The 19694-nt window shown below is 44.0% G+C and overlaps 1 protein-coding gene across 3 annotated transcripts in view; it reads right to left on the bottom strand.

Annotated features, from left to right (window-relative positions):
- The window catches only part of PI4K2A (phosphatidylinositol 4-kinase type 2 alpha), a 35343-nt gene that overhangs the window by 8010 nt on the left and 7639 nt on the right, over window positions 1-19694 (bottom strand). For all 3 annotated transcript variants that reach the window (XR_008846443.1, XM_056530858.1, XM_056530860.1), the window contains exons 2-7: window positions 11949-12149; window positions 10486-10617; window positions 6074-6227; window positions 4966-5027; window positions 4785-4884; window positions 1615-1748 (exon numbers count right to left, since the gene is read on the bottom strand). Coding sequence is in view for 2 of the 3 variants with exons in the window: in XM_056530858.1 (XP_056386833.1) it covers window positions 1615-1748; window positions 4785-4884; window positions 4966-5027; window positions 6074-6227; window positions 10486-10617; window positions 11949-12149 (783 nt within the window). In the remaining variant the exon portion in view is untranslated. The remainder of the gene's footprint in view (window positions 1-1614; window positions 1749-4784; window positions 4885-4965; window positions 5028-6073; window positions 6228-10485; window positions 10618-11948; window positions 12150-19694) is intronic.

Raw genomic sequence — 19694 nt, 5'->3', positions numbered from 1 at the left:
AAAAAAAAAAAAAAAAACACAAAGAATACTACACTCAACTCTTAGTAAATCAGGGCCATTATGTTTATGATCCCACATGGTGTAAACATAATAAAAATACCAAACATCATGAAATGAAAAATGAGGCTTCACAAGGAGTTAAATCAGCATTTTCCAACCAGCGTGCCTCCAGCTGTTGTAAAACTACAACTCCCAGCATGCCCGGACAGCCTTTGGCTGTCCGGGCATGCTGGGAGTTGTAGTTTTGCAACAGCTGGAAGCACCCTGGTTGGGAAACACTGGGTTAAACTATAGCAAGACGTACAAAGCGTAGGGAAGGAATCTGACCCATCCAGAGAACAGAGGTTGTATTGTCACCGGCCGAACAAAACGCTTCCACAGAACACAACCTGCTTTACATTCCCTCTCGTTTCTCAATTGCTTTATTAAAAAAATAATAATAATAATAATAATAATAATTTTAAGGGATGGTTACACAAAGATAACACTGGGGGAGATGAATAGTTGACTAGTTGCCCATAGCAACCAATCAGATGGCTTCTTTCATTTTTAAAGGGGCCTCTGCAAAATGAAAGAAGCGATCTGATTGGTTGCTATGGGCAACTATTCCACTGGACAGATTTTGATAAATCTCCCCGATGGACATGATAGGGGAGCCCTTTCCTATCTAGGACACCCAGCAGGGTGCAGTGACGTCATTCGAATACCATTAGTAAGCTAGTCGCAAACGGAGTGCACTACTCGCTGGAGCGCCCCCACTATGCAGGACCCATAAAAACAGCCGTCACATCAAGACTTCTTTAAAGGGAACCAGTCACCATATTTTACCCTATATAACTGTTGGGAACATGCCATATAGGGCAAAATATGGTTTCTTACCAGGTCCCGATATCCTCCTTGGCATCTGCTTAAAGGAGTACTCCAGGATATGAAACTCATCCCCTATCCTATTCAGATCGCGGGGGACCAACCGCTGGGGCCCCCCGCGATCTCCCGTACAGGGCCCTCGGCTCTTTGCCGAAACAGCACGTTTCGACTACTCCATGACACGGCGGCCGACACGCTCCCTCAATACATTTCTATGGCAGAGGCGGAGACTCCCGAATGCAGCGCTCCGGCTCGCCCATAGAAATGTATTAAGGGGGCTTGTCGGCTGCCGCATCATACGGTAGCCGGTGGCCGGACACGCCCCCTAGCCGCTGACTGCCAGGGCCCTGTACGGGAGATCGTGGGTGGCCCCAGCAGTCAGACCCCCCGCGATCTGAAACTTATCTCCTATCCTTAGGATAGGTTTTATTATCCCGGAATACTCCTTATTCACACGAGCGGACCCACAGTGTATTTTTACACTGCAGATCCGCCGCATGGTGGCTTTACATGTACCTGCTCAGAGCGGCATTACGCCGCTACGAACAGACACACTGAAGTGGTGCAAGAGTCGCTGCGCATGCACGACGTACTCGCACACATCGTGGTCGCCCTCCCTGTTCCATGAGCTAGGCCGAGAGCTGCCGCAACGTACCCTTAAGTAACAAAAATTATGTTTGAAAACGTCCCTCTCCATATGGTAATCAGCCGCAAGTACATAAAGTGCATTTATTGACATTATCTAACCTTAAAAAGCTCATAGAGATCTTCTTCCAAATCTTTGACAAAATTGGGGTCTGAGATTTTTGGGAGGATGAGTTCTTTGATCTCCTGGGAAAACGGAACTTTGGCTTGTGGTAACCAGGCCCAGTAGAAAGGATCTGAGCAAAAAGAAAAAACAAATATTGCAAAACTACAACATAAAAGTTGCAAAACTACAACTCCCAGCAAGCCGAGCACGTTAGGAGTTGTGGTTTTAGCAGCTGGAGGCACACTGGTTGGGAAACACTGCTCCAGAGAGACCCTTTTGTAGCTTCCATCTGCTCCAGCTTATTGATTGAGGTCCTGATGAGGGATTTCTAGTGTATTGAAAGGAGTACTCCAGGATATAAAAACTTATCCTTAGGATAGGGGATACACTTCAGATCGTGGGGGGTCCAACCCCCCCCCCCCCCCAAGATCTTCCGTATGGGGCCCCTGGTTCTTTGCAGAAATAGCACGTCGACCACCGCATGACGCAGCAGCTGACACGTCCCCTCAATACATCTCTACAGGAGATCATAGGGGGCCCCAGCGGTCGAACCCCCCGCGGTCAAACTTTACCACCATCCGTAGGATAGGGGATAAGTTTTCATATCCCAGAGTACTCCTTTAACTCCCCTATCAGAAAATATGCTGAGAACTCATGTTACAAGTGGCATTCCACTTTGGCAGAGCTAAAGTCACTGACGGACTAAAGTGGACCCCAGATGTTAAACTTCTTTCTAAAGTCCCCGACGGCCCCTGATGAAGCAACAACGAATGAAATGTATGTTGGGGTACGTTTACAGTGGGTCTTAGGAATTGGCTCTCCACCAGGCGACTGTTTTGCAGTGGCCAAATGGTTCATTTTCTTCTAACTGCACTGCTCAAAAAAATTAAGGGAACACTTACACAACACAATGTAACTCCAAGTCAATGACACTTCTGTGAAATCACACTGTCCACTCAGGAAGCAACACTGATTGACAATCAATTTCACATGCTGTTGTGCAAATGGTACAGACAACAGGTGGAAATTATAGGCAATTAGCAAGATGCCCCCAATAAAGCAGTGGTTCTGTAGGTGGTGACCACAGACCACTTCTCAGTTCCTATGTTTCCTGGATGATGTTTTGATAACTTTTGAATGCTGGCGGTGCTTTCACTCTTGTGGTAGCATGAGACGGAGTCTACAACGCACACAAGTGGCTCAGGTAATGCAGCTTATTCAGGGTGGCACATCAATGCGAGCTGTGGCAAGAAGGTTTGCTCTGTCTGTCAGCTTAGCGTCCAGAGCATGGAGGCGCTACCAGGAGACAGGCCAGTACATCAGGAACCGTGGAGGAGGCCGTAGGAGGGGAACAACCCAGCAGCAGGACCTCCACCTCCGTCTTTGTACAAGGAGGAGCAGGAGGAGCACTGCCAGAGCCCTGCAAAATGACCTCCAGCAGGCCACAAATGTGCATGTGTCCACTCAAAAGGTCAGAAACAGACTCCATGAGGGTGGTTTGAGAGCCCGACGTCCACAAGTGGGGGTTGTGCTTACAGTCCAACACCGTGCAGGACGTTTGCCATTTGTCAGAGAATACCAAGATTGGCAAATTCGCCACTGGTGCCCTGTGCTCTTCACAGATGAAAGCAGGTTCACACTGAGCACATGTGACAGACGTGACATAATCTGGAGATGCCGTGGAGAACGTTCTGCTGCCTGCAAAATCCTCCAGCATGACCGGTTTGGCGGTGGGTCAGTAATGGTGTGGCATTTCTTTGGGGGGCTGCACAGCCCTCCATGTGCTTTCCAGAGGTGGCCTGACTGCCATTAGGTACAGAGATGAGATCCTCAGACCCCTTGTGAGGCCATATGCTGGTGCGGTTGGCCCTGGGTTCCTCCTAATGCAAGACAATGCTAGACCTCATGTGGCTGGAGTGTGTCAGCAGTTCCTGTAAGAGGAAGGCATTGATGCTATGGACTGGCCCACCCGTTCCCCAGACCTGAATCCGATTGAGCACATCTGGGACATCATGTCTCGCTCCATCCACCAAGAGTGGTTGCACCACAGACTGTCCAGGAGTTGGCGGATGCTTTAGTCCAGGTCGGGGAGGACATCCCTCAGTAGACCTTCCACCACCTCATCAGGATCATGCCCAGGCGTTGTAGGGAGGTCATACGGGCACGTGGAGGCCACACACACTACTGAGCCTCATTGTGACTTGTTTTAAGGACATTAAATCAAAGTTGGATCAGCCTGTAGTGGGGTTTACCACATTGATTTTGAATGTGACTCCATATCCAGACCTCCATGGGTTGATAAATTTGATTTCCATTGATAATTTTTGTGTGATTTTGTTGTCAGCACATTCAACTATGTAAAGACGAAAGTATTTCATACGATTAGTTCATTCACTCAGATCTAGGATGTGTTATCTTAGTGCTCCCTTTATTTTTTTTGGAGCAGTGTATATCTTGTGCAATATGTAGTCTCTTTATTCATTTTTTGCAGTGTTTTCTTTTGCCTGCCTATTTTTGTATTCTTATAAGACTCATCTTTCTGCACTTTTCATTTTTCGGCCCTTGCTAACTATAGTCTTATTGCCTTACCCACTGTATTTTCCTTTCTGCATATTTTTCTCATATCTGATTTTTAGTGTATCATTTTAATAGTTGTCTTATCTAATAAAGCTTTTTACATTTGTATTTTCTTTTGTTGTTGGGGAATTTGGGTGTTTATGTGCTGATTTAGCAGCTATTGGTCTGGTTGCCTTTCCTTTAGAATTATTCTATCTGAAGTGGCAGAATCTGACAAAACGTCTACCTAGAGACCATGATCCCTCCTATCGTCATCAATAACTGGATGGCAGCTGTCTAGTAGCCACCACCCTAAGGCCATTGTGGATACCTCTATAGCAATGTTTCCTGACCAGTGTGCCTAAAGCTGTTGCGAAACTACAACTCCCAGCATGCCCGGACGCATGCTGGGAATTGTAGTTTTGCAACAGCTGGAGGCAACCTGGTTGAAAAACAACGCTCTATAGTTATAAAGGGACAATGGCGTTTGATATTTTCTTATTCCAATAGCAACCATCATATTAGGGAGTCACAATATATAGTGTCACCCAATCTTTCCTTTACTGCAGTTTTAAAGGTGACATTTTACTTCGTATAGGTAGAGACTTACAGGCTCTCCAGGAATCGGGATGCTTGAGGGGGAAGGCTAACCCATTGTCTATGGCGGCAATCTTGATGATGGGTTCTTTGACCAAGACCCAATCTGAATCCTAAGGAAAAATGAATGGATCAAAAAACCTGATCACAGCTCCAATAAATGCTACAGCCATCCATACAAAGACCATACTGACCCTGGACGCTGCGTTCTCCATGGGATAGTCGTACTTTATCAGCCAATTGTCGTTCCCCCGATCTATGGAAACAAAGTGAATGTAAATAATGACTGTTAGAGTATTAATTTATTAATTTTTATTTTATTATTATTATTATTATTATTATTAATTTCAAATGCGTAAAAAAAACTAATTTACACACATATATATATATATATATATATATATATATATATATATATTTTTTTTTTTCTTTACATTTTTTTTACGCATTTGAAATTGTTCTTTTATTCTGTATGAACAAAGGTCTGGACTTAAAGGAGTTGTCTGGTGAAATATAACTTATACCCTATCCAAAGGATAAGTTATAGATGGCGGTTGGTCTGAGTGCCACGACCCCCCAGCGATCTCCTGCACGGCAGTCAGCTGGAAGGGGGCGTGCCGTACCCCGCATGGAGCGCCGGCCGACACGCCCCCCCACGTACCCATAGAGATACATGGAGCGGGTGTGCCAGCCGCGGCTTCCTGCGGGGTACGAATTTTCAGCACCTGGCAAACTGCCAAGGCCCTGTGCAGGAGATCAAGGGGGGGGGGGGGGGGTCGCAACGCTCGGACCCCCCTGCGATCTATAACTTATCCCCTATCTTTGGCTAGGGGATAAGTTCTTTTTCACCAGACAACTCTTTTAAAAGGGGTACTACGGAGGAAAATAAATCTTTTTTAAAATCAACTAGTGCCAGAAAGTTTAACAGTTTTGTAATTTACTTCTATTAAAAAAATTTATCCTCCCAGTACTTATCAGCTGCTGTATGCTCCAGAGGAAGTTGTGTTCTTTCCAGTCTGACCACAGTGCTCTCTGCTGACACCTCTGTCCGTGTCAGGAACTGTCAGGAGGGAATCCCTATAGCAAACCTTTTCTGCTCTGGACAGTTCCAAAACAGCACTACTCCTGTCCCCAGGTTGTGTGCGGTATTACAACTTGGCTCCATTCACTGTAACGGAACTGAGCTGCAATACCACGCACAACCTGAGGACAGGCGTGGCGCTGTTTTTGGAAGTAATCAGCTCTGTTTTTTCTAATCCTGGATAACCTCTTTACCATGTGCGCACCTTAAAGTAAACATACCTGTATTTCGGATTATGTAATCTAAAACCACCAGCCGCTCGAACTGTAGCTGTAGTTGTCTATTGGTATTTTCTGGAAGCGGTTCCGCCTCAAACCTCCGTAGCCAATAATCTGCATCCTTATAGCCTTTCACAAACAGCTGGAAGGAGCCAACCTACAGAAAAAAAAAAAAAAAAAAAAAATAATGATATATATATATATATATATATATATATATATATATATATATATATATATGTATATATATATATATATATATATATACACACACACACATACATACATACACACGCATTCTGAAAGTTTTTTTTTTAGACCCCTCACTTTTTTAACATAGCTTTGTTGCGGCCTTGTGCTGAAATAAAATAAATCTCACGTTTTCCCTGATCATTCTGCAGTACATACCACAATGACAAAGAGAATGTTAGAAATCTTTGCAAGTTTATTAAAAAGGAAAAACCCATGAGGATTGCTATGAGGATTGGTATTTAGTTCTGGTTCCTCCCATTTCTCTTAATCATCTCTGAGATGTTTCTCCATCTTGATCGGAGTTTGAAAGACACAGCCCGGTCTATATAAGGTCTCAGAGCTGACAATGTACGGTATATCAGAGAAAAAAAACAAGCCATGAGGAGAAAAGTACTGCCTGTAGAGTTCAGGGACAGGATTGTATCACAGATATGGAGAAGGGGCCTAAAATTTCTGTTGCACTCAAAGTCCCCAAGAGCTTAGTGGCCACTATGACTTCTAATGGAAGAAGTGTGGAACAACCAGTAGTCTTCCTAGAGCTGCTGCCCTACCAAACTAAGTACGGTAATTGGGGAAGAAGGACTTTAAAGGGGTACTCCAGTGGAAAACTATTTTTTTATTTTTATCAACTGGTGACAGAAAGTTAAACAGATTTGTAAATTAAAGAATCCAAGGTATTCACAGTACTGGTAAAATATCCATTTATTAATTCCATTAAAATCCACATAAACAAAGTAAGGTGCAATCCAACATGTTCGAGGTCAGAACCTCCCTGGGCGATTTCTGACCTCGAACATGTTGGATTGCACCTTACTTTATGTGGATTTTAATGGAATAAATAAATGGATGTTTTACCAGTACTGTGAATACCTTGGATTCTTTATCTTGAAGACTGTGGTGGAGGACTGTTTGCACGTGCACGGAGGAGGTTAGCGCTATCCATACTATTTTTTCTTAGATTTGTAAATTACTTTGATTTAAAAAAATCTTAATCCTTCCAGTATGTTTCAGCTGCTGTATACTACAGAGGAAGTTCTTTTCTTTTTGATTTTCTTTTCAGTCTGACCACAGTGCTCTCTGCTGACACCTTTGTCCATGACAGGAACTGTCCAGAGCAGAAGCAAATCCCCATAGCAAAACTATCTTACTCTGGACAGTTCCTAAAATGGTGTCAGCAAAGAGCACTGTGGTCAGACAGAAAAGAAATAAAAAAATAAAAAAGAATTTCCTGTGGAGCATACAGCAGATGATAAGTACTGGAAGGATTAGGATTTTTAATAGAAGTAATTTAGAAATCTGTTTAACTTTCCGGCACCAGTTGATATAAAAAAAAATAAATAAATAAATAAAAAAAATTTCCACCGGTGTACCCCCCCCCTTTTTTTTTTAAAGCGGTTCCGACATAAATGCCCAAAAAACGAAAAAAAAATAAAATAAAAATACATGTGACCCCATTTTGGAAACTACACACCTCAAGGAACGTAACAAGGTGTATAGTGAGCCTTAACACCCCACAGGTGTTTGAAGAATTTTCCTTAAAACATTGGACGTTAAAATAACATTTTTGATTTTTTCACTAAAATGCTGGTGTTATCCCAAATTTTTCATTTTCACAAGACGTAATAGGAAAAAAGCCCCCAAAACTTTCAACCACATTTCTTCTGAGTATATAAATACCCCATGTGTGAACATAAAGTGCTCTGCGGCGCACTACAATGCTCAGAAGAGAAGGAGTCCCATTGGGCTTTTGGAGAGAGAATGTGTCTGGAATTGAAGGCCATGTGCGTTTTAAAAGCCCCCATGGTACCAGAACAGTGGACCCCCCTCCCCGAGATGTGACCCCATTTTGGAAACTATGCCCCTCACATAATGTAATTAGGGGTGCAGTGAGCATTTACACCCCACAGGTGTCTGACAGATTTTCCATGAAAATGAAAATTTTTATTTTTCATTTGCACAGCCCACTGATCCAAAGATCTGTCAAACGCCAGTGGGGTATAAATGCTCACTGCATCCCTTATTAAATTCTGTGAGGGGTGCAGTTTTCAAAATGTGGTCACACGTGGGGGGGTCCACTGTTCTGGCACCACAGGGGGCTTTGTAAACGCACATGGACCCCGACTTCCATTCCAAACAAATTCTCTCTCCAAACGCCCAATGGCGCTCCTTCTCTTTTGAGTATTGTAGTTTGCCCGCAGAGCACTTTACATCCACATATGGGGTATTTCCCTACTCAGAAGAACTGGGGTTAAAAATATTGGGAGGCTTTTTCCTCCTATTACCCCTTGTGAAAATGAAACATTTTGGATAACAGCATTTTAGTGAAAAAAAAATAAGAAATCACATTTTTCATTTTCACGTCCAACTTTAGCGAAAATTTGTCAAACACCTGTGGGGTAAAGGCTCACTGTACCCCCCTTGTTACGTTCCTTGATGGGTGTAGTTTCCAAAATAGAATGCCATGTGGTTTCCTAAATGCGACATGCCCCCCAAAAACCATTTCAGCAAAATTTGCTTTCCAAAAGCCAAATGGGACTCCTCCTCTTTGGAGCATTGTAGTGCGCCCGCAGTGCACTTGACGTCCACACATGGGGTATTTCCATACTCAGAAGAGATGGGGTTACAAATTTTGGGGGTCATTTTCTCCTATTACCCCTTGTAAAAATGTAAAACTTGGGGGAAAAGCCAGCATTTTAGTGAAAAAAAATTCATTTACACATCCGACTTTAGCGAAAAGTCGTCAAACACTTGTGGGGTGTTAAGGCTCACTGTACCCCTTGTTACATTCCTTGAGGGGTGTAATTTCCAAAATAGTATGCCAGGTGGGAGGGTATTGTGCTGTTCTGGCACCATAGGGGCTTCCTAAATGTGACATACCCCCCAAAAACCATTTCAGAAAAATTCACTCTCCAAAATCCCATTGTTGCTCCTTCCCTTCTGAGCCCTCTACTGCGCCCGCCGAACACTTGACATACACATGAGGTATTTCCTTACTAAAAAGAGTAATTGGGTTACAAATTTAAGGGGGATTTCTCTCCTTTTACCACTTTTAAAAATTCAAAAACTGGGTCTCCAAGAACATGAGAGTATAAAAAAAAAATGAAGATTTAGAATTTTCTCCTTCACTTTGATGCTATTCCTGTGAAACTACTAAAGGGTTAACACTTTTTGAATGTCATTTTGAATACTTTGAGGGGTGCAGTTTTTATAATGGTGTCATCTATGGGGTATTTCTAATATGAAGGCCCCTCAAATCCACTTCAAAACTGAACTGTTCCCTAAAGAATTCAGATTTTGAAAATGTAGTAAAAATTTTAACATTTCTGCTATACTTTGAAGCCCTCTGATGTCTTCCAAAAGTAAAAAACATGTCAACTTTATGATGCAAACAAAAGTAGACATATTGTATGTGAATCAATATAATTTATAAAAAAAAAAAAAAAAAAAAAAAAACTCTTAATCAGAATGAAAAGTAAAAGTATCCCAGAGTTATTAATGCTTAAATGTGCACTGTCACCACTTTATTTTTTGATATGTTGTAGAACTTATGTACTACAACATATCTCCAATATACTTTTATTTATTTATTTTTTCATTAAAATGGTTTAATTTACATTTAAAAACCGGCCACTAGGGGTCACCCTCCTAGTGGCCGGCTGCAGCCTGGCGTGACGTCACGCCTGAAAAAGGACTGATTTTGGAGTGGCAATCAGTCCTTTTTCAGTTAGGCTGCACTCGCTCCCTGCCTGTCAATCAGACAGGCGGGAGCGAGCGCATTGGCTCCCCGGCCACTCCTCCCGCACATCGCCGCTGCTGTCCCTGCACGCCCGCTGACGGACTCTGCAGTAACTGTAAGTGTAATGAGGGAACGGGGTATGCGGGAGGGGGGGTTTTGTGATGGAGGGAACGGGGTATGCGGGGGGGGGCTAGTACCGTAGCGGGGGGGGGGGGGGGGATAGGGGATAAGATGTCTTAGGGCCAGAGTACCCTTTAAGGCTGAATAATGTTTCATTCCATAGTACATAGAGGAGGGTGGCCATTTGAGATCCCAGCCATCTTAGTCATGTCCTGCAGTCCTGATCCATCTTATCATTACTGTCCCCACCGGGCAGCAGATCCAGCTCTGTGGCAGCCTTACAGCTTATTGTATTCTCCTTCCTTACCTTGGGAGGCAATCCAACCCGGTTAAACCGTTGACCGACTTTTGGCACTTTCTCCAGCGCAAGCCGCTTCCCCCTGGACTTCACCCGGTCTATAGCGCTGTAATTGAAAGTTTCACTGGCTAAATAAACAACCTGCAAAAAAAAAAAAGTGCAAGATAGTGAGAAGTGAATCCCCTAGAACGATCCCTGTAATAGAGATCTACATGACTGAATGACATTTCTACAACAAACGTAATAGTCCGGGCCCCAACAAAGTGATGGTCGTATGTTTGGATTGTTTGTGTAACTTTTCTTCCCATAAAGAAACATAGAACATGTGCAAGTTGCGGAAATTTCCCAGTAAATCAGAAACAACTTTAAAGTATTGTACAGCTGTAGTCTAAAAGGATCATATAGGGGGAGATTTATCAAAACCTGACCAGAGGAAAAGTTGCCCAGTTTCCCATAGCAACCAATCAGATCGCTTCTTTCATTTTTTGAAAAGGCCTCTGTAAAATGAAAGAAGCGATCTGATTGGTTGCTATGGGCAACTTAGCAACTTGTCCTAAGGACAGGTTTTGATAAATCTCCCCCTACATGTCCAAACTTTGGCTGTCCAGGCATGCCGGGAGTTGCAGTTTTGCAATAGCTAGCGGCACCCTGGTTGGGAGACATCCTAGAGCCCAGGTCTCCAAACTGTGGACCTCCAGCTGTTGCAAGAGGACAACCCTTAGCATGCCTGGACAGCCAAAGGCTGTCCAGGCACGCGGGGGAGTTGTAGTTTCACAACAGCTGGAGGCACCCTGGTTGAAAAACACTGCCCTAAAGCCTGGATCTCAAACTGTGAACCTCCAGCTGTTGCAAAACTCAACTCCTAGCATGCCCGGACAGCCAAAAACTATCCAGGCATGCTGGGAGTGGTAGTTGCATAACAGCTGGAGGCACCCTGGTTGAAAAACACTGCCTTAAAGCCTCGATCTCAATCTGTAGACCTCCAGCTGTTGCAAAACTACAACTCCTAGCATGCCCGGACAGCCAGAAACTATCCGGGCATGCTAGGAGTTGTAGTTTGTAAACAGCTGGAGGCATCCTGTTTGGGAAATACTGCCCTAAAGCCTGGATCTCAAACTGTGAATCTCCAGCTGTTGCAAAACTACAACCCCCAGCATGCCTGGACAGCCAAAGGCTGTCCAGGCATGCTGGGAGTTGTAGTTTTGCAACAGCTGGAGACACACTGTTTGGAAAACACTGATATACAAGCAAATATTAGTGAATAATTCCTAGTATACCATAATAATTGGAGGTACACCATTTGGAGACCACGGCTTTAGAATATTAGACAGCAGCTTACTTCCCACTGAAAACACATGCACGCTCCGCCAAGCTGAGCATGAATGTTTCCGGGGAAAGTGGAGATTGTCGGAAGAAAGAGCTGTTGTCGATCAAGCAGTCTAGATGCACGCATAATGTTAAAGTGACATTACCCTAGTGCGGGGGACAATATTCAGCTCCAGTTTTTGGTCTACTAAACTGGCTCCGGCTTCGGAGAGATATCCTTGGTTCAGAACAAGACAGTCCCTCCCGAAACAGCAGGGGCAGCACAGCTTCTGCAGCCACTTTGTCCACTTGGGGTTCAGCTGACCGTATGGCTCCTCTGTTTTTGGCTTGAAGACGGCAATGATTTCCTGGGAAGATAAAGAAGAACGTGATGTAGATGGGATACATCACCCGAAATTCACAGTCTTTGACCAGTGGAGCCTTCCCAATGTAAACTGATGGCAGGAGGGGACATCTGTGGTTGCAGAAAACCAAAAAAAAAAAACTTTTTTTATTTATTTATTTTTTTTAAAAAAGGGGTTATCCAGGAATCAAAAAACAGACCTATTTTCTTTCAAAGACCGCTCCCTGTCTGTCTCCACTTTGGGTGTGGTATTACAACTTGGCTCCATTCACTTCAATGGAACTGAGCTGCAGAACCACACCCAACCTGGAGACAGACAGGGAGCAGTCTTTGAAAGAAATTATCTGTTTTTCGATACTTTAAAAGGGGTACTCCACTGGAAAACCTTTTTTTTTTCCCAAATCAACTGGTGCCAGAAAGTTAAACAGATTTGTAAATTTCTTCTATTTAAAAAACTTAATCCTTCCAGTAGTTATCAGCTGCCGTTTGATCCACAGGAAGCTCTTTTCATTTTAAATTTCCTTTCTGTCTGACGACATTTCTGCTCTCTGCTGACACCTCTGTCCATGTCAGGAATTTGTCCAGAGCAGGAGATGTTTGCTATGGGGGGGATTTGCTTCTACTCTGGACAGTTCCTAAAATGGACAGAGGTGTCAGCAGAGAGCAGTGTGGTCAGACAGAAAGGAAATTCAAAAAGAAAAGAACTTTCTGTGGAACATACAGCAGCTGATAAGTACTGGAAGTATTAAGATTTTTAAATAGAAGTAATTTACAAATCTGTTTTAATTTTCTGGTACCAGTTGATTTAAAAAATTTTTTTTTTCCAGTGGAGTACCCCTTTAAACCATGATTGATCATTGTTCAGTGGATGATCATAGCAGTCACCAAATAGGAAGGAATTACCGTGCAAAACATGGAAAATATCACTGTGGCTTTTGGAATAAAATGTAACTTTTGATAATATGCGTATAAAATAAGATACCCCCCCCCCCCCCAAAAAACAAACAAACACAATGTTTAAAAACAGATGGCGATTATGGGTTCAAATTATCAATAAAAGGACCACGTCTGTGGAGTTCAATATCTCTCTCATATATACCGTATATATATATCTTAATAGTCGAGGCAATTAATGATGCCAAGACTTACAGCAAAGTAGGAGAGTAATGAACATAACCCAGCAATACAAATCATGGCCATGTGATATAAAGGCATGTCAACAAAAAGAACTAGGTCCCAACATGTTTCACCTGGAAAGTACCAGGATCTTCAGGGGACGGAACTGGGCAGAGATTGCCTATAGAAAACCCATATTAGTAAGACCCTGAACAATGTTGATAGGAGTAAGTGGCATAAGAATGAAATCAACGGTCAACAATGTCACACATAAATAGATAAAGAAGGAGATGGCTCTCAATGATCGACATGTCTGATAGAACCAGGACATGAGGGGGGGGGGGGCTCAATGGTCACTGACACAAACACAGACAGGTTTTCGGAATTTACCAGAATATTCTTGCCATTGAATCAACCAAAAACAAAAACCCTAACCTAAAGCAACTATGGTAACATGTCTCATATATATGTCCCACCAACCTGCTAAATGCAACAAATATCTCCAAAAGAATCCCCACAACCCACTCTGCCCATGTGAGGAATTTATCACTTAATTTACTGAAAACCTCCAGACAAATGGGATTGTGCAATACAGGATAACTATTCTACGTGCCGTGAGCCGATGACAAATGAAAGGATGAATAATAGGGGAGTGCTGCAAAAAGTGCATCCCAATATGGTACCATTGGTCCCTGGAGAGCAGTGTTTTCCAACTAGGGTGCCTCCAGCTGTTGCAAAACTACAACTCCCAGCTGTTGGCAGACTGGGCATGCCGGGAGTTGCAGTTGTGCAAAAGCTGGAGGCACACTGGCTGGGAAACAGTGCTCCAGAGATTTTTATTTGGGGGGGTTGTTGTTGACAAAACACTGAAGTATAAAAAAAAAAATTTATATATATATTAATAATAATAATTAGTAATATGTAAATATAATATATATATATTTTGTTTTTTGTGTGCGTGTGCATACTGTATATGTACATAAATACATATTTATATATTTTCTATATACACACGCACACAGTATATTATATATATATATACACACACACACACACACACATTTATATAATGCTTTTTGTGTGTGTATATAATTTTCTATATACACACACACAATTATATATATATATATATATATATACACACACACACATATACACATACATACACATACATACATAAATCCATATTTATATATTATACTTTTTATGTGTGTATATACCCCAAGGGGGTATTTAGACGACAATAGGCGGAACTAGTAAGCAATGGTATATAGAAGATAGGGATCGACCAAGATCGATTTTTTAGGGCTGATACTGATAATCTGTGGAGGTTAGCGGTGTCGCCCCGCCGGCGACACCGCTGCTGATCATTGATTTAAAGTGGGTGCTTTAAATCAATGAACTGCAGCGGCTTTTGCGGTGCCAGAGACCACCGCCGCCCGCTTCTCTCTCCCTGCCTGTCCTGGGGTCCCGAGTCCAACCACAGCCACCTATCCACCTTTTTCTAAAGGGCACTTGTCACTTTATAATACTTTTCGCATGTACTGGAAATAAGTCAAAAATTTTGATCGGTCGGGGGTCAAAGTGTTCACACCCCCACCGAGCGGGGAGAAAAGCTTGCACTGACCGAGACAATCCCATAGACTTACACTGTAAGTTTGTCTCACTTAGCGCTCTCTTTTCCTGGCTAATTCTGGTCATCAATTGGGCTCTGGACACTCAGACCGATCAAAACTTTTGACAGTGCTGATTTAAAGGGGTTATCCATTAAAAAAAATAAAACTTTTTTTTATTTTTTTTTTTTTTTTTTTATACATCAACTGGTGCCAGAAAGTTAAACAGATTTGTAAATGACTCCTATTAAAAGAAAAAATGGAAGACACAAGCGGGGGGTATTCTCACATCACAGCGGGCGACAGCACATGAGCAATTTCTTACATAAACCTTCACAGATATACATTTATGTCTCTAGCTTCTGTATTTGGCACACATATCCCTCTGGTCTGCTGCTCACTCATTCTGACATCTACTGCTCAGGAAGGGGCATGTCCGAGGCAAGCACTGGTCCCACCCTCACTCACCATGTATTTACTTCCTCCCTGAGTCTGCTGTGCTGGCTCTCTTCTTCCAATCACTGCAGGCTGCTCTGTAACCCCCTCCTCTCTGTTTTCATGCTGCAGTCTGATAGGACAGGAGTGAGCACAGGGGAGTGAGAGTGCCACCCTCACTTATTGGACTTTGTCCCAGCCTGCGCTTAAGCTGGACCAAAGATGAAGCTGCAGCCGGACAGGATTACCGAATATACTCGAGTATAAGCCGACCCGAATATAAGCCGAGGCCCCTAATTTCACCCCAAAAATCCAGGAAAAGTTATTGACTCGACTATAAGCCTAGGGTGGGAAATACATCATTCCCCCGTCATCATCCCCCCCCCCTTCATCATCACTGCCTGTCATCATCCCCCCCCCTTCATCATCACTGCCTGTCATCATCCCCCCCCCTTCATCATCACTGCCTGTCATCATCCCCCCCCCCCTTCATCATCACTGCCTGTCATCATCCCCCCCCCCCTTCATCATCACTGCCTGTCATCATCCCCCCCCCCCCTTCATCATCACTGCCTGTCATCATCCCCCCCCCCCCTTCATCATCACTGCCTGTCATCATCCCCCCCCCCCCTTCATCATCACTGCCTGTCATCACCCCCCCCCCCCTTCATCATCACTGCCTGTCATCATCCCCCCCCCCCTTCATCATTACCCTGTCATCATTACCCTGTCATCATTACCCTGTCATCATTACCCTGTCATCATTACCCTGTCATCATCCCACACCACCCCCTCCATCATCACCGCTTGTCAATGTCCGATTTAACAGTGGTCTTCAACCTGCGGACCTCCAGATGTTCCAAAACTACAACTCCCAGCATGCCCAGACAGCCATCGTTGCTCATGAACGTCCCTGTGCGTCGTCAAGGCAACATCATTATTCCGGGGCCGGGCGCGAAGAAGAGGCCCACCCGGTGAAGATGGACAGCTCGGAACGACTAACCCTCCCCACCGGACGGTCCCTGCAGCATAGATGGCCTGGACCAGCTCACCCGAACGTCCCACCGAGCGGAGGAGAGTACAAAACGAAAGGAGGGAGGGGGAGCTGGATGATGACGAAGGCCCGGGCAGTGGTCTTCAACCTGCGGACCTCCAGATGTTTCAAAACTACAACTCCCAGCATGCCCGGACAGCCAATGGCTGTCCGGGCTTGCTGGGAGTTGGAGTTTTGAAACATCTGGAGGTCCACAGGTTGAAGACCACTGAGGGCGGAGAGTTCACTCGAGTATAAGCCGAGGGGGGTGTTTTCAGCACGAAAAATCGTGCTGAAAACCTCGGCTTATACTCGAGTATATACGGTATGTTCTGGATGGTATGGGGACCCCTAGTGGTCTTTTTATATAAGCCACAATTTCTATAGAAAGGAGATAACATCTTTTTATGAAGTATATTAGAAAGGTTAATGTTTTGCCAAGATGTACAACATATAAAAAGGTTTTGATTCTGTCAGTGACCATTTAAAAAAAATTCTAAGTATTCAGATTATTCGATTTTGTGTGTAATGTGCATGAAAAGAAAACTAAACCCTAACGCATTCTATTAACCACAGAAACAAGCGTCCTATTGTGCAAGAGAATACACAGATAAGGTCAGCATGAGACTCACAGTAGGAGTGCGAGGGTCCGGACTCGTGATGGATAAGTCAGAGGAACTAAGTTTATTGGTCACCCCCTGCATTACTAAGAGACACGGAGGCACATGGCAAATCTACATCCCAAAAGTAACCTATTAAACAATACCTCCTTTCAGTCAACAAAGTAGTGGTCGGCAGTGCTTATCCAAGTATCATCAAAATCCAGGAGACCTCTCCTTAAAAAAGGGGTACTCCGGTGAAAAACTTTTTTTTAAACCAACTGGTGCCAGAAAGTTAAACAGATTTGTAAATTACTTCTATTAAAAAAATCTTAATCCTTCCTGTACTTATTAGCTGCTAAATACTACAGAGGAAATTCTTTTTTTTTTTTTTTTTGAAACACAGAGCTCTCTGCTGACATCATGGCCACAGTGCTCTCTGCTGACATCTCTGTCCATTTTAGGAACTGTTCAGAACAGCAGATGTTTGCTATGGGGGGATTTCCTTTTACCCTGGACAGTTCCTAAAAATAGACAGAGATGCCAGCAGAGAGCACTGTGGTCATGATGTCAGCAGAGTGCTCTGTGTTTCAAACTGAAAAGAATTTCCACTGTAGTATTCAGCAGCTAATAAGTACAGGAAGGATTAAGATTTTTTTTTATAGAAGTGATTTACAAATCTGTTTAACTTTCTGGCACCAGTAGATTAAAAATAAAAAAATAAAAATTTTGCACCGGAGTACCCCTTTCACATTTTGGTGGTGCTTAGTAGAGCTGGGTGGTATGACCAAATATGTGTAACACTGTATTTTTGTTACTTCTGGCGGTTCCACGGTATATAACAGTATTTCTTTCAACCCCACCCCCCCAAATCATGTGACCCGCCAGCACTGTTCTGCTCCCCCCCCCCCCCAGTGGGGTACTACTCACATATGTCACCCGCAAGCACTGCCCTCCTCCTTTTTGTTGGGGGCCGCCAGCACTGGGACTCTATACTGTACGCCAGTGGTCTCCAACCTGCAGACCTCCAGCTGTTGCAAAACTACAACTCCCAGCATGCCCAGACAGCCAACGGCTGTACGTTGTTATCCCTATGCCCGGGCTGCAAAAGTTAAACAAAATAAACTTTAACTTACCTACATCGGCCTCACGCTGTTCCTGGGGACTGGAATGTCGGACAGCCATCAGCCTATCACCGGCCACAGCGATGTTCCGCCCCGGCCAGTGATAGGTTAAACGCACTGTCATGTAAGAAGCCGGCCAGAGCTCCTTACATGACAGTGGGCTCAGCCTATCACTGGCCGGGGCGGAACATCGCTGCGGCCAGTGATAGGCTGATGGCTGTCCGACATTCCAGTCCCCAGGAACAGCGTGAGGCCGAAGTAGGTAAGTTAAAGTTTACTTTGTTTAACTTTTGCAGCCCGGGCATAGGGATAACAGCGTACGCCAGTGGTCTCCAACCTGTGGACTTCCAGCTGTTGCAAAACTACAACTCCCAGCATGCCCAGACAGCGCATGCTGGGAGTTGTAGTTTTGCAACAGCTGGAGGTCCACAGGTTGGAGATCACTGGCGTACAGCGAGTTCCAGCGCCGGCGGACCACAACAAAGAGGAGGAGGGCAGTGCTTGCGGTTGACATATGTGAGTAGTACTCCACTGGGCTGGTAATTAATTGGGGGGGAGCAGAACAGCGCTGGCGGGTAACATATGATTAGTTCCCCGATGTGGGGACAGCGCTGCGCTGGGCTGATAATTAATTCCCGAGGGGGAGGGGCCCAACCGGTATTGCGTTATGGGGAAAAATTCATATTGTGCAGCAGAAAAATTTCGGTATTCGGTATGAACCGGTATATACTGCCCAGCCCTAGTACGTCGTTCAGAAGCAAAAGCTGTAAAGCAGCAAGTCCATGTATTAGAATAAGAGATTCACCCACCAGATTAGATTAAAAGAAGTAGAAGAACTTCATTCCATAATGGTGAACACCTTCTTCTGAACACGCCTGACCAAACATGAAACAGCTGTAACCTCTCCCTTGTATGCACTGTCATCCAACCCGTTGCACCAATAACGCTTTTCTACTGATCGCTACATCCTACAGATTTGACAGGAGAAGGAGAGAAAATGGGAGGCAAGGTAATGTTCAATAGTCTGTCTGTAGCAGAATAAGAGCGGCACTGACCCCATCTTCAAAGCAGAAAAACTTTATCAGTGCAAAAGGTTGGATGAAAGTGCATACAAGGGAGAGGTTACAGCTGTTTCATGTATGATCATGCTTGTTCAGAAAAAGGCGATCTGAAGAACCATAACTTGTGTTCACCTTTATGGAATGAAGTTTTTCTACTCTGAAGATCTGATGGGTGACACTCTTATTCTGATACACAGACTATTGAACATTACCTTGCCTCCCCATTTCTCACCTTATCCTGTCAAATCTCTAGGATGTGGCTATCAGGACAAGTGAACCCCATCGACTGGGTCAAATATCCAATGAAGACATTCAAGAGAAGGATCTGCTAGTGCCTCATGACCAAGTCTTCCAGCGATGTCTACATACCAGGGCAGGCCCATTACTGGAGACTTTAGAATCCATTCTGACCCTCTGGATCAATACAGTAAGGACACAATGGAGTTGGTGGACTATGATGTCTATTTCCGCAGCAGATTATCCCCCAGACTGTAATAAGGTTGAATCAAAGGATAGGGGATAAGATGTCAGATTGCGGGGGTCTCGCTGCTGGGGACCCCCGGGATCT

Source organism: Hyla sarda, chromosome 7 (assembly GCF_029499605.1).
Source record: "Hyla sarda isolate aHylSar1 chromosome 7, aHylSar1.hap1, whole genome shotgun sequence".
Taxonomy (NCBI): domain Eukaryota; kingdom Metazoa; phylum Chordata; class Amphibia; order Anura; family Hylidae; genus Hyla; species Hyla sarda.
This window is presented reverse-complemented; position numbering and strand designations above follow the sequence as displayed.